General features: G+C 41.5%; 1 protein-coding gene across 11 annotated transcripts in view; it reads right to left on the reverse strand.

Moving 5' to 3' along the window:
* TLE4 (TLE family member 4, transcriptional corepressor) overlaps positions 1-13,121 on the reverse strand; it is a 120,197-nt gene extending 107,076 nt beyond the window's left edge. For 4 of the 11 annotated variants that reach the window (XM_027827883.3, XM_037901799.2, XM_037901803.2 and 1 more), the window contains exons 1-4: positions 12,043-13,121; positions 11,089-11,186; positions 9,787-9,850; positions 8,406-8,450 (exon numbers count right to left, since the gene is read on the reverse strand). In XM_027827883.3, the coding sequence (XP_027683684.1) occupies positions 8,406-8,450; positions 9,787-9,850; positions 11,089-11,186; positions 12,043-12,087 (252 nt within the window). In that variant the 5' untranslated portion in view covers positions 12,088-13,121. The remainder of the gene's footprint in view (positions 1-8,405; positions 8,451-9,786; positions 9,851-11,088; positions 11,187-12,042) is intronic. The other 7 variants (XM_027827887.3, XM_037901802.2, XM_037901798.2 and 4 more) reach the window with 4 other exon arrangements.
* Positions 13,122-15,292: the final 2,171 nt, after the last annotated feature.

Raw genomic sequence — 15,292 nt, forward strand, 5'->3', positions numbered from 1 at the left:
ACTAATTTTAAATAATTTGTATTTCAAGTTCAAGAAAATAGGGTTACCATGAAAGTGGCTTTGAATCAGTGCAAAAACAAAAAATTATCCTTCAAAATGCTTTATTCTTTCAAAATTTAAGTTGTGATGTTTACTTTTTAGTTCATTATAGATCAGTCAGCCTAATTTCGATAACTGTTTAATAATGTGTTCCATTATTTTTCCAATCAATAGGGTTATAAGGAATAGCCAGCATTGATTTGTCAACAAAAAATCATGCCAAACCAATCTAATGGGGTTATTGGCTGAGTGGATATGGGAAAGCAGAAAACGCGATGTATCTTGCTTTAGTAAGGCTTTTGACACAGTCCCACATGATATTCTCATATGCAAACTAGGGAAACGTGGTCTAGATTAAATTACTATAAGGAAGGAAGACCATACTCAAAAAACAGTCAATGGTTCACTGCCAAAAGGGGAGGAGGGGTCCCACAGTGGTCAGTCCAGGGTACTGTACTATTCAATATTTCATTAACGACTTGGATAATGGAGTGAACAGTATGCTTATAAAATCTGCAGATAACACCAAGATGGGAGGGGTTGCAAACATTTTGGAAGCAGGATTAGAATTAAACATGACCCTAACAAATTGGAGAAATGGTCTGAAATCCATAATATGAAATTCAATAAAGACAAGTGCAAAGTACTACACTTACAAAGGAAAAATCAAACGAACAACTACAAAATAGAGAATAACTAGCTTGGTGCTAATACTGCTGAAAACGAACTTGGGGTTATAATGGGTTACACAGGGAATGAGTCAACAACATGATGCAGTTGCAAAAAAAAAAAAAGGCTAATATTCTGGGCTGTATTAATAGAAATGTCATATACAAGACATAGTAAGTAATTGTACTGCTTCTCTTGCACTGTAACACCTCAGCCGGAGTACTCTCTCCAATTTGTCCACATCCTTTGTAAACCAGGATGGTGGCACCCAGAATTGGATAGAGTCCAAAGGAGAGCAACAAAAATGATAAAAGGTTTAGAAAACCTGACCTCTGAGGAAAGGTTTAAAAGACTGGTCGTGTTTAGTCCTTAGAAAGACGACTGATGGGGGTGCGAAATGATAATAGTCTTCAAATACATTAAGGGCTGTTAAAAAACAGACAGGGAATTAACTGTTGTCCATGTCCACTGGTGGTAGGACATGAAATAATGGGCTTAATCTGCAGCAAGGGGAATTTAGGTTAGATATTAGGAAATTTTTTCTAACTATAAAGGTAGTTAAGCTCTGAATTAGGCTTCCAAAAGAGGCTGTAGAATCCCCATTATTGGAGGATTTAAGAACAGGGGCTAGACTTGATGACTTCTTTAGGTCCCTTCCAACCCTACATTCCTATGATTCGATCTCTAAAATTAAATAGAGCCTCAACTAAGTTTTTCAGTCACACAAAAAAAGGTAATTATGCTAGTTAACACAAGTATCAGTTATCTTTCTCCTAATCCCTTCACATCCATCACCTCATGGATGAGAGGACTTTCTGGGACCCAATGACAATAGATGTGCTCAAATTGTGGATAGTAAAGAAATGATTTCTGTAATGATCACAATCAGATCATTCACAAACTGGCTCAGAATGGCGATCTATGTGATTCTCAATTATTTTACACAATATTTAAGTATATCCCGCCAGCAAGTGACATGCCTAAAACATAAAATAAAACTAAATCAAGTCTGTGTCCTCTGTATCCAGAAACAGAGCATTGTATATGCTTTGGTATTTGAGTGAAGAAAAGTCACTTGTTTGTTTGTTTTACTTAACCTAGTCAACTGGCACATGAATATACTGAGCAATAAACGCGTGCTCCTCTTTATACAAAACAAAGGAAAACAAAAATCCCTGCCCTGAGGGGCTTACAATATATATAAAATCTCCAATTTTATTTAGAACTACACAAACACAACACAAAGCATCACATACCAGGAAAGTTTAGCTCAAGTATACAACAAGTTTTAAAATGTCAGATTTAAAGTTGCTTGTGCAACCTTAATTATGCCCCCTTGTATATCTACTCTGTGCACTGAATGAGGATCTGAAGAGGGACGTTCTTGCCCAGAGCGGTGCCCCCATGGGAAGTGAACAGCCTGGCCCAACCCAGCTCACACTCATCTTCACTATTACACCTGCTCTGGAAGCTCCCAGGTGTTCCCTGTAGAGCAGTGATTTTCAACCTGCAGTGGCAGCAGTAAAATGGATCTGGCTGTTTAGAATGTTCATGTTCAGTTCTTAGTTTGGATGCCAACATTTTCCCAGAGAATACAAGCAATACAAGTGAAAGGGCAATCTTTAACAGTTTATAACTCAAATAAAGCTGAATGGAATTGCATATAGCAAAGAAAGCCCTTGGGTAAAACAGGGCCTCTTCTCCCTGACAGGTTCCTAGTGCCAGCTGCAAACAATGGAGGTGTTAGAGCTTCTCAAAGAAAGATTGTAAGAATCTTTCTAATATAAAAGTGCTGGACGACCTAATGATAGGACTCACTACCAATTTCCTTCCCCCCCCTCCCCCCCCCCCCCCCACAAAAAATGAGACAGCATTAAAGCAAATCAGCATCTTTCCAAGAGAAAAGAATGCTTTTATGTTTAAGCGCTACAGAGTAATGCCTTGCTGACAGTAAAAACAAAACGTATGTCTTAATTTAAAAGTTTGCTCAGCATGTTTTATGCTGTTTCCTGTGTCTTAAGCATCTGTCTGAACAGCCAAGATACTTAAAAATTTGCTGTTTTTTTCTTTCCTCGTCAATGAAAAGACCATGATGAAACACAAGCGCTTGCCTTAAAACACACATTCTTCTGGCGTGGCAAGGGGCAAACTTTTTGCTAGGTTCCCACCAGAGGAGGGTAGTGTAACATCTATTTGGTCAAAGGACATGGGGCCCACCCACCCCATGACTTGGCAGTCAGGGTGAGGGATGTTTTTTGTTTTAATTCCAAGGTATTACATATTTCTAAACTTCTTATCCAAATAGATGGGTGAGCCATTTAACTGCACTGGCTTCACTGAGTAGGCTGAATAAACTTAAAACTAGGACAGGTAAAGTTTGGTTGTCAAACTGATTGGTCAATCCACTTTTTATATTTTGAAACTTTAATGGAAAAGCCACAAGTAGGCTATTCTCCCTTAACAGCATTGTGCAATGCTGCAATCTTCAACATTTCACTTCTAAATCTCTCTTATTTTGAAGTTTTCCAGCTCAATTCTGACTACCCACTGCTTGTATCTCTATTAAATCTTTCCTACTGTTTACAATGGAGAGCAAATTTAGCCAGTGTAATTTTAGTTGGTTCTCCAGCTATTCTTCGAATGAAAGACAGTATACATTCAACCACAGGCTAACTTCTTCCTAAGATTTTATATTATAAAGAGTCCAATCCCCTGCCTTAAAAACCAAACGCTTTCCTGTTATATATGTAGCATATATACACGAAACAATTTTCAGTGATATATGCATTTTATGGCCATAAAGATGAAAAATAGCCACAACTTAGCCCTAAATTAAAGAAATTGATTCCCATCTTTACCCTTTTACCAAAATAATTTACTAAGGTGCAAGAAGCAAGCACACTCAAGGCTGGGATGTCATACAAGCCATATATTAGCTCAGTTGGCAATAAATCTCCTCTTACTCTCCAAGCTCTATAAAACTTTCTTAAATAGCTCACTATAAAGCCCCAACCTAATTAAAAACAGCTTTCTCTGCAACAGTGGCCTTGATTTCACTTATTTACACATTAACTGCAGCCTCCGTTTGGCCAATCCAGTCTATTCCCTGTACCACACAGGGCCTTTTATCTGCCCTGGACAGCATTTTCTCCAGCAGATGAAGTAGATGCCGATTGATTTGCTGTCAAGCATGGTAAATTAATAGCAACAAATTGCTGAGGGCCCCATCTCGCTGCTCCACCATGCTTCGGCAGTTTTGCTTTATTTGCTCCATGATGGGCAGCAGTCAGGCCTCTTCAAGTCAATTTCTTCTTAACAACCTGCAATACTTTTCAATGGTGAAAATAGAGCTGTTCCTTGTAAGTCAGAAATCAATATCCTATTGCCCTTAGAAAATGCTAAACAAGCAGTATTGGCAATCCACTTGGTACTAGAGGGTATCAGATATAATGCAAATCCATACTGCTTCCCTTCTCGTAGTTATTACAGTTTGCTAAAAGGTTCCTAATGTCATTTATCATCATTTACCATCGACTACTGCAGCTATGATTATGATATCCCATCAGCTAGTAGAGCCCTTTCATTTCTATTCAATTAATATTTTAGCAGCACTCAAACAGTTGTTGCCCAAGTCTTATAATAAAATTTACATGGATTGGAGTGAAATTGGGGCTCAGGGGGTACGGGGGGGACAGGGGAGATGACTTACGGTGATTTTAAAAAAATAATATTTCATTTATATTTTAATATCCAGCTTCTTGAGAGCTGAACTTTCTTTTAAAAAAAAGTGATATCACAATTTTTTCCCTGAGAATTCCTTTTAAACAGCAGAAATGTAACTGAAAGAAGGCACCGCCTTTTACATTTACTATCTCTAAAAACATACTCAAAATGAGATGAGATATTTTTACCCTAGTTAATTTTCCCCACCAATCCCACTCAAACATTTGCTGTCTATAGCTAAATACCGATACTTATTTTAAATGATAATCACTAATATTGGATTACAGCTGTCAGAATTCATGTCTGATCACAGAAATTTAAATGAACTCGACCACGTGATTAAAAACCCCTAATTCTAAATATTAGATGACCAGCAAAAACCAGCACAAAATTAAGAGTCAGGAACAGCACATCAATGGATACCCACAACCACCTCCTTAACTTTTTTAAAGAATCCATGATAAGACAGTTTAGCAAGAAACAGCCATTTTCAAGTTATACTCCATTTTCCCCCTTTATTACTAGGCCTTAAGGGTGTAGGGAAGCATTGTTTCACATTACAATCCAAAACCGCGTTTAACTTTTCTGCTATTTCTTCTAAATTTGTCTGCTCAGCTCTATTGATCCTAGCCGAGATTTCCAGAAATTAGGCTACTATTTTAAGCTTGAATGCCACATGTCATAACCTACCCCACACTTCTCTTAAAATTATATATATTGGAAATTCTACCAGTCTAATGCTATTTACTCAGTTACCAAAATTTAAATTAATTATGTTCTCAAACATAATTGTTAAAAATTGGCAACATTATGCAGGCTTAATTAAGATTAAATCCAATTTACTAAATGTACTTTAATTGGTACTAATTACATTAGCTTTCCTTTCAGAATGACAAATTCCCCATAGGTTTCACTTTAATAGTCTTCTATCAAAATCAACACAGGATGACTGATGATGAGCATCACAGGAGGGGCGGGAGGAGAATCTATCACTCCCCCCTCCCCATCACACATGCACCCACACTGTCACTGCTGTGTGTGTTTATCCTCCTATCAATTTGCTAAGTCAGAGTCATGACTCCATCACAGCCATCATTTTCTGTTCCAATGAAAAATTTCTCTAAAAATAAATACACTGTGGCTGGGAGCAGCCAAGAAGAACAGAAGCTTTAACAGAAAAATACACAAAGGTTTCAAATATCAGGGCCACCAATTACTAGGGTACTTCCAAGGACTCCAGGGAGTCCTACTCTTGAACCCTCTGAGACGCAAATCTAATAAGTGAATAAGCCTAACCTGATCTTGAGAACTAGGCCCAATTACGCCACAGGGCAACTTCACTGCATTATTGCCTGCTTTCCATTACAAGGGCATCCAGTGAGTACATCTGGAAAAGAAGCTAAGAGGAATCAAGGCTGTCTGCCTAGGAAAACAAATAAAGACAGATATGCCTCTGTGCTGGGGGGGAATATAATAAGTAGGTGGTTTGCAAAGCTGTCTGTATTTCATAATGTGATAAACTGCCCTCAGGATTTTTGATATGATTGAATTTAGGAAGCAAAAAAAAAAAAAGGGGGGGGGGCGAATAGAGGGAAATTGCTCTATTTCAACTATGTAGAATTTGAAGATTGGGGGAGGAGGAAATGAAAGGAAAATTTAAGGTGGAAGCCTGAAAGTACTTCTCTCTCTCTCACTCTCACACACACACACACACGCTATAGGAAAGACTATCAGGGATTACTATGAGACACTGGGTCTTACTATTACAGTTATAGGAACAGACAGGAAATATTTTGTGGTTGCTACACCAGCAAGAGAAAAGGAGAGAAACGCTGTGACATTAGTTATAAGATTTCATGTTGGAGGACACACAACAAAAAAGCCAGCACAACGACAGAACAGGAGCCATGTAAGACACAGAGATAAGATTTCAGCGCGATAGCGAGTAAGTTTCTTAGCTGTAATTCATTTGAGTCACCAGCATTTGATAAAGTATTAAAGTGTTTTGGGTGCAGCGTTTACAGCCCAGATCCATAGACGTATTTATGCTCCTAGCTTCCTTTGGAGGAGCCTAAATACCTTTATGAATCTGGGCCTCCATTACTAATCTGAATAAAAACAATAGAAAAACTGTATTTTAATTAAATTCAGCTCTTATTAAGCCCCATGTTAAATGTATAATTTCTTCAGAATACTGTGAAAGTTCCCAGCACTATAACAGTATCTCGTTTCTGAAATGGAATACTTAAAAAAAATCAAATTTTTGTTTTTAATTCTAAGCAATGTAATTACTGACTTTAGATCTTGGCTGTTTTTGCTAAGTGTATATAGGTTTAAGTGCACACACATTTAAATCCTTTGTATTTCTAGATACTTCACTGATTTCTTAACGTTTGGCTGCAATGGTTATCTTGGAATGCCTATGGCCAAGTGCTAGATAGGAATCCAAAAATCTCTGTAGGTCACCTATTGTGTTTATTGTTTTTATATCTAACAATTTACTTTTTAAAAATTTTACTCAAAACCACCTAGCTGTGCATTGAGGAGCAGATCCAAAACCTGAGGAAGTCAATGGGAGTCTTTCCACTGATTCAAATGAACTTTGGATAAGGCCCATATAAACTTATCACTGTTACTCTGGTGGTCCATATACCCCCCTATTCCTTTCAAGTGTTTGTTGCACCCACTTGTTGAATCTTAAATTAAAGTAGGTCCTGATCCTGCAGAATTACACATGTGCTTAACGTCACTCACTGACTAGTACCACCAAATTTAACAGGACTACTCACATGTGTACACCCACGTGTCTTTGAAGGACTGAAGTCTTGGACTAAGAACCCCTTGAGTCAAGGACTCTCTTTCTTTGTGTTTGTGATGTACAGTGCCTACTGTGGTGTTACTATGGTGTGGCCCTAATCATAACTGGTGCCTCGGGATGCTAATGTAAAACAAAAATAAACAGTATTTGACTACTTCACCAGTATTTGACAGCTTTCAACAAGATAAAAAAAAATCTAATTTCCACAACTCAAAATAAAGTTTAAAATCTCACACTTTGAACATTTTTAAACTGGTTTGTACAAATTTCTGTTTCTTCTCCCATCCATTCAATTCTGTTTACATTATCCAGCAACACTTGCAAATTAATAGCAGCAATTCATTTTAGAAAACTTGTGAGTAAACACCAAGTAAGCAGTTTTCACTCTACAAAATGGAAGTCATATCTTTGTTTCATTCTCTTCCATACATGGTTGAAGCCCAAACTTAAATGAATTTTAAAAATCTGATTTACACCATGATCCTAATCCTGGCCTAGTTGCTAGATTTCAAGGCACAGAATTGACCTCTTATAACATCCTCATAGCAAGCTCGTTTACCCTGTAGAGTTTTGAGAACTAATGGACACAATTTCTGTATAAAGGTCCAAGTAAGTAGTCTCAAGGGACCAGTACGTGGTTTTGCATCCATTTCTTTTGTCGACCCTTTTTAATTTCCTCCCGTTCCAGTTTCACTGTTTAAAGATAACAGTCCCTTTTCCATACACAGACTATACTGCCTTTTGCCTTGATGCCTAATGTTCAGAAGGTAAATTTGGCTCCAAAAAGTATAAACTGCCTAAAATCAAAGCTCAGAATTTAGATAGCTCTGATCCTACAAACCTTACTTACAAATCCTTACTCATGCACATAATCCCAGCTCACAAAAGTAGTCCCATTTACTACAATGAGACTATGTGAGTAAGTGTAACAGAATCAGGCTTCTTATTCATGTGGAAATAATGCACGATTAGGTACAGACACAATAACCTCTTTAAATTCTTATACTGAACCCATCAGTGAGGTACCAGAGCGCCACAGTGCACAAAAAATATTCAGCCACTTAAATGTGTAATTGAACAAAGTCACAGAACATAGATTCCTACTTTAAAATTAGACTGATATGTAACTTTCTCACACAGTGAAATGTTTGCATACCTGTTTATGCATCTCTATATTCAACCCATAGGACATCTCGTAATACTAAGAAAAAAGGAAAGATTGATTCTGTTAGACCCTGTAATCATACAAGTGCTTCTAATATTCAGTTTGAATGGCAGCTATAACAGCATATTATATACAAAAAAAAAAATTACCAATATTTGTAACCTCCCAAAATTAGAATGGGAATTTCCCAACATCTTATTTTTCCCTCTGCTTTTAGCTCTGCATTGCTCCATGTTAAATTTATAAGTAACAGACACAAACAACACAACACTAAAAACACCTGACAATTGGAGTCAAAGATGAGAAATGGTGAAAATATATGGGAAATGCTCTAAATTTTGCACCCTAGTACACATTAAAGATGCCAAAAAAAAAAAAAAAAAATGCCCGAAGTGCTAGGAACCAGACATGTACATAAATCAGCAACATCATGCAGACAGTTTATTCAATATTTTAAATTAAAAACACAAAACGCTAAAATGTAATAAAAGGGTTGCAAAAAAAATAAAATAAAAAGGAAATTCAGAGTTAAAGCAGACATTCCATTTTTAATATCTCCTGTTGTGTCTCAGTATCGCTGGGAGCTCAGTTCAGCATGTAATGTCAGTAACGTATGTGCTCCAGTACCTAGGCACATCAGGCATGGGAAGGACAAAATGTGAGACTTAACTAAATACTTATGCTTTTGGTAAATGTAGGGTTTAAGGTTATTTACCTTTGTTGTAAATATTTGTGTTATAGGTCATGTACACATGGAAAACAACTATTCCCTCAGACTTACAAGAGAGCAGTCAGAAACAGCTCCTTTGCTGTAGTCATGATCCATCCTGCAATTATGTATTTAAAGCCTTCTTTATATGCAAGTTATTTACCATACAAACCACAACTATGGGGGAAATCCTTTTTTTACAGCTCAGATCACTGACAGTATGAACCAACAGCTCACAAGCAATATTTTTTCAAAGATCTAAGGCTTCTAAAATTCTTGGTTCTGTCCCTTCATAAAAAGATAAATAAAGTAAATAAATAAAAAGGATTGACCTAAAATCACATTATGGACAAATGACAGGAGTGGGAAGTAACAAAACAAAAAAAAGCAGCAAAAGCTATGCCTATTAATTCGGGTATGTCTTTAACAGACTAACAGGCTTCCTGTTAGTATTCCCATATACTTAAACACTGAAAGGCAAATCTGAAGGAGAAACAAATTCTAAAAGCAGGTTATAAAACCCCCTGAAAGTAAGGGCTTATAATGGAAACACTGATGTAAATTCATCTGTAGCAGTGCTATCATCATAATCTATCTGAATGTACTTTTGTTTTGGTCCACAAAACTAAGACACATTTTGAATTTGTTATGCAGCTTGCTTACCATAACATAATGTCGCTGCATCTCTGTCTTCTCACTGGCCAGCTTCTCACATTCTAGCTTTAAACTGTTCAAGACAATAAATAAAATACATGAGTACAGTACTACATAATGCTAGTTTTACATCCTTTTGAACACACATTTACTTCCCTTTCGAGTCATCTTCTGCAAAATATAAATAAAAATGTAAGTCCAAGCTATTGTTTGTGGGTGGAGTCTTGTTAGTTTCCCCTTTCAACAAGTATTGTGCAAAATCCTCCTCTCATGAGCCAAATGTATATGGTACAGTATACATCAAAAATGTATCTTACTCTGAAAAAAGTAGATTGGTTCATAGAAAAATGCTTCTTATGAAGGTCAGTATCTATAATATTAAAAATGTAAAAAAAAAATCACCTACAGACAAACACATAATTTAGTTACTTTGACCACCATCATTTTTGTAGGGAATGATGTCTTTTCAAGGGAAAAGCACCGTTTGTTTTTCTGTTCATGAAATTGTAAAGAAAATTTTGCATATCGTCCCATTGACATCAAAACCGTCTTTGGCTGTTTTGTTTTCAAAAGTGCACAAAACAATCTTGTGATAAGTCGTTCCTCACTTGAAGGATAAAATGCTCTTCTACCCTAAAGCTAATTGACTAGCTCACCAGCTATGCTTCCAGGTTATCAGCACTCAACATTTCAGGGGAAGGCATGAAGGAGCTAGGTCAAGAGAAGAATACCAGAAGCAACCAAATCGCTTCCCTTGGCTTGATCCACCCCAAAAATAGAGAAAGGGGGAAAAAAAACGAAAACGAAAAACACAATATTTCCAATATTTGACATTTGATTCTTCTAAGTCTCCAGCTTCAAAGCATTTTCTTAGTCGCTTCATCCTCCCAACTGCAGATCTTTTATTTATGTCTGGGCGTCCAACAGGACAAGTTTCATTCACTTGGAGGGAGACTCCCACATTTTAGATTAATTCTTCATCAGTTCTTAAGAGTCTCTGACAAAGTATTTTAACAACATGTTTCAATGAGACATTTGAAATCACAGTCACAATATTTTGAAATCCCCCTCATCCAAACAGTCACAGCTCCAGACTATTGGAGAGGGTGAAATGTTTGCTTCCTGACACAGGTCTAGCAGGGCTGGGAACCTGTCTTTCCGCTTGGGAGGAGGCAAAAAAACAAAAACAACAAAAAACAACCCCCAAGACACCAAAAGCAATCCACACACGTTCACACCTTTGCAAACAAAACAAAAAAAAGTGACAAGAGCTAAGCAAACACGAGGATCAGGGAAAGTAAACATCATTACCTGTGGTACTGAGCCTGTAAAAACTGAAACTCCTCCTTAATCCGATCGCAGGATTCGGAAATTGTGAATTTAAAGGGTTGAGCAGGCTGGTGCGGTGCCTAAAAATAATGATCATTATGAAAGGTTTTAATTATGCCTCATCTAAGCCAGTCCCAGAGACGCACGCACACACACATGCCCAGCCCGGTGCGTTTAAGGGAGCTGGGTCACTCACACAGCAGTAAGGACGAAGGGTATTAAAACTCACCGACTTTACATACACACGCACACACCAGTGTTTCCTCTTTGAAACATAAAAGTCCCTCGCCCTTTACGCACACACACAAGCCCGCTCCAGCCTTGTCCGCACCTTCACGGACCTCTAATAGAGGGGGCAGTCATGTCTGTATCATCTGTCCCCATCCCCACCCACCAACCCTGTAATCAAACTGTCAGGCTTGTGGAGCGGGTGCGGGGGTCTGTGACCCTACTGCTAAACTGGGGTGAATGTGGAGGGAGGGCGAAGAGATGAGGCAGAGGAGAGGAAATCGCAGGTCCCTCCGCGGGAGCTGATGGAGAAGGAATACACTTTGGGGATAATAAGAATCAGATTAAGAGCTGGAACCCTCAGTCCCTCCTTCTCGCTTTAGTTTGCCTTTGACTCTGTAAAAGACCGGAGTGATCGTAACTACAAGCGGCAAAATCGTTACACTGGAGAGCCTGAAAAGCCAAAGACAACAATAAGAAAATGGCTACAACTCAATTGTTTCTCCCCCCCTTCCCCCCCTTTTTTCGTTTGCTTTCTCCAAGCAGGAGGCAAGCGGACAGCGGGAGAAAGGCTGGCGTGGTGTATTGTGCTGATTGTTCCCAGTTGCAGCCCTCCCCCCTCCCCTTTGGGGACCAAGGCTCAGGGCAGGGGGGGAAACAAACCAGGAGCCACATACAAGTGTCACCCCCCGCCTCGTGTCTACTCACCGGGTGTCTGGTTTGAGGATACATCTTGCTCAGATCGCGAATCATCCAAACCGATTTAGTTGGTGCTTTTGGCCAGAGCAGCTTGGTTCATTGGTTTTAATGGCAACAATGCAAAGGAGGAGGAGGAGGAAAGGGCTGCCCGGCGCTAGCGCTCTGAGGAGCGTCTCCGGCTGTCCCCGAACTCCCCCGCCCGCGGGACTCGCGTGAACACACAAGAGGAGGGACGCGCGGCGGCGGCGGCGGCTCTGTCCCCGGCCGAAGGGGACCGCTGCCACATTCCACAGGGGCTGTCACTCGCGGGCAGGCATGGTGGCGGCTGGAACGGCAGCTCCGGCGGCCCCTGTCCGATCGGCAGAGCCCCGTGTCCTGGAGCTTCCTCACCCGCTACCCCAGCGTCCGGCAGGTCCCTCTCCCAAGGTCTCCGCGCTCGGCGGGTCCCCCTCCTAGCGCCCCACCGCTCCAAGGGGGTTTCTCCTCCCCCGCGAGCCGAGCCAGCCCCGTTAGACGGGGAGGAACGGAAGAAGACAAACTCCACTCGCCCCGGCTTCCGAATTCCGCCCCCCAAAACACCCCTCTCGCAGCGTCTCCCGGCTGCAAACTTTTATGGGTCTCAATCGTTATCCCGTCCAAAAAAAGGAAGAAAAAAACCCTCCTTTCCTTTGTCGGAAGAGAAAAACTCCTGGTTGGAAAAAACTGTTGTCTGTTTTGCTCCTGGCTTTTTCTCCGCCTTGCACAGAGTCGCTGCTTTTCAAAGGTTCAAGTGCAGGAACCTTTTGTTGTGATGTTTCTCCTCTTTCCCATTCACCAGCTCGCCGCCCGCCCTCCCTCCCGCTTTTCCCAGCACGGCCGGGGGGAAGAAACGCGCTCTTCTTCGCTGGTCTTTGCTGTTTCCCTCCTCGCCCCGCAAACTCTTGCAAGTCGCAGCCCCAGAACAGGATCGCCAACGCCAGCAGCCACCGCCGCCTCCCCAACGCCGCTCCGAGCAGCTCTAACAACGCGCTCTGGCGAGGTGACTTCTTTGACCAAATTTAGCAGCAGCAAATCATTAACATTCTGATACATATTCACAACCATCGGAAGACAAGGGGGCCGCGGGGCATCCTGGGAGTTGTCGTTTCAGCTGGGGGCTTCCCCCCCCCGCCTAGCTTGCAAAGTGCAGTCAAAAAGACTGCAACGACCATCAGGCAAAGCGAGCCCTCCTTCCCCGCCCCCTCCCCGGAGCTACCCCCTCCTCCTGCTCCTCCCATGAAGGGCGTCGCCGGCGACCAATCAGCAGCGGCTACACATTAATCGCCGTTCTGTATTAATGCCCATCATTTCGCGGCTGACAAATGGGCGTGCGGGTCTGAGGAGGGGGTGCGGCTCGGGGCCGAGTCCCCACGTGGGGACCAGACGTCTCTCCGCGTGACAGCCAATCATGCTGCTTTATCCGATGGGCCACACCTCCATTTCCTCGCTCCTTCCCCCTGCCCGAGGTGGAGCTTTGAGATCGCTGACGTTTCATAGCGCCGGCGTTCGAACAGGGGAAACATTTGTTCAGCTGTCAATCAAAGTAACGTGGGGTGGCTGGGGCTGCTGCTGCTGTATCTTGTGCGCTGGGTGGTGGCAGGAGAGAAGGTTTGGAGGGGGAAAGGGATGTGGTCGCCCTCTGTGCTCCCCCCTCCGTGCCACTCACTGCTGCTATATCACTCGCACCAGGAGGAATGCGGACTAATTAGGGGCCAGTGTCTCCTTAAAGAGACAAGCTCGGCCTTGTGTAACGTGCAGGGACCCCTGGTGAGACAAGAGAGGGAGGATCGCGCTGAGCCCACTTCTTTCAGCTCACATCAATTTTACGCGCCACTGGAGCTGGCGTAATTTTCATGTGAACGGGACTGACTCGCTGCCCTGTTCGGAGCGAGAGAGGCGAGCGCTCGGGGAGCGGGGACAGCGAGGCGATCTGTTAATGTCAGGGTTCCAGGGGGTATCCCCCCTTCCGAGGGATCGAGCAAGATTCCCTCCCCCGAATGACTCGCCTCTAAATGGTTCGAATAGGCAGCCCCCGCTATCGTGAAGGCTGGTTTGAAATGATGCCTCTGGCAAATAGACTGTGGAGGGGGGACTTTTTCCTGCCTCGGCCATCGGAGAGAAGCAATGTTAAAACTATTCGGGTTTTCTTAAGTTTCTTTGTGCAGAGGAAATAGGAGAGAGTTGATAGCAGATTTTTTTGGCTTTAGCTGCTACAGTCCACGTCGCTATTAGGGACACTGACCCTGCAGTGATTACTCATCCAGTGGAAAAAATGGCAGAGGCCTCCAAATCCACTATCACCCTGTGCAAAAAGAAGCATCTCCCATCGGCTGTACAGAGTTCTACAGTACTTCACAGCTGGATTCCAGTTACATCTGTGCTTCTCTGTTGCTCCTCTGTCCAGCGCAATAACCTAACACTGTTCAGCCCATGTGGAGACTGAAGTAGGCACTAGCTTCACGCAACACAACATTGCAGCAGAGAGGATAATAGGAGGGTGGCAGGAACTGCATAGATAGATACCATGTGTGCAGTGACAGGTTTCAGAGTAGCAGCCGTGTTAGTCTGTATTTGCAAAAAGAAAAGGAGTACTTGTGGCACCTTAGAGACTAACAAATTTATTTGAGTATAAGCTTTCGTGAGCTACAGCTCACTTCATCGGATGCATCATGTGTGCAGTGTTGTCCTTCTAGCCGTGTGAGTCCCAGGATATTAGAGAGACCAGGTAGGTGACATAATATCTTTTATTATAGTAAGAGAGAGGAACTTTTGAGCTACACAGAGCTCTTTTTCAGCTCCCACCACCAGAAGTTGGTCCAATAAAAGATACTACCTCACCCTTCTTGTCTCTCTAGATAAGTACTAGCCATACACACACTGTACAGCTCATGGGGGGCCCTATTCGTCATCAGTCGTACACTCCACAGCTTCATAGTTATAGATTTACGCTCTCATTACAAGGAAATTCAATCACTTTTCTTCAGCTATTAGAAGGATCTTGCTACCAAAAATGTACTAAGCTGTAAAATAAACTGTTGCAACATCTTTTATCCTGGGAAAAATAAATACACATGTGTTCTGACCATGTGTTACTTCTATGAGGCCTCATTTGCGTCTATGTTTTATTTTCAAAATTAAAGTTTATTTGATGTTGCTTGTACGGATGCAGACATTGTTCTGGCTCAGTACTGTAGAATGCCTGTTGCATTTGACCGGAAAAGTGATGTGATGGTACAGAGAG

Source organism: Chelonia mydas, chromosome 5, assembly GCF_015237465.2.
Source record: "Chelonia mydas isolate rCheMyd1 chromosome 5, rCheMyd1.pri.v2, whole genome shotgun sequence".
NCBI lineage: Eukaryota > Metazoa > Chordata > Testudines > Cheloniidae > Chelonia > Chelonia mydas.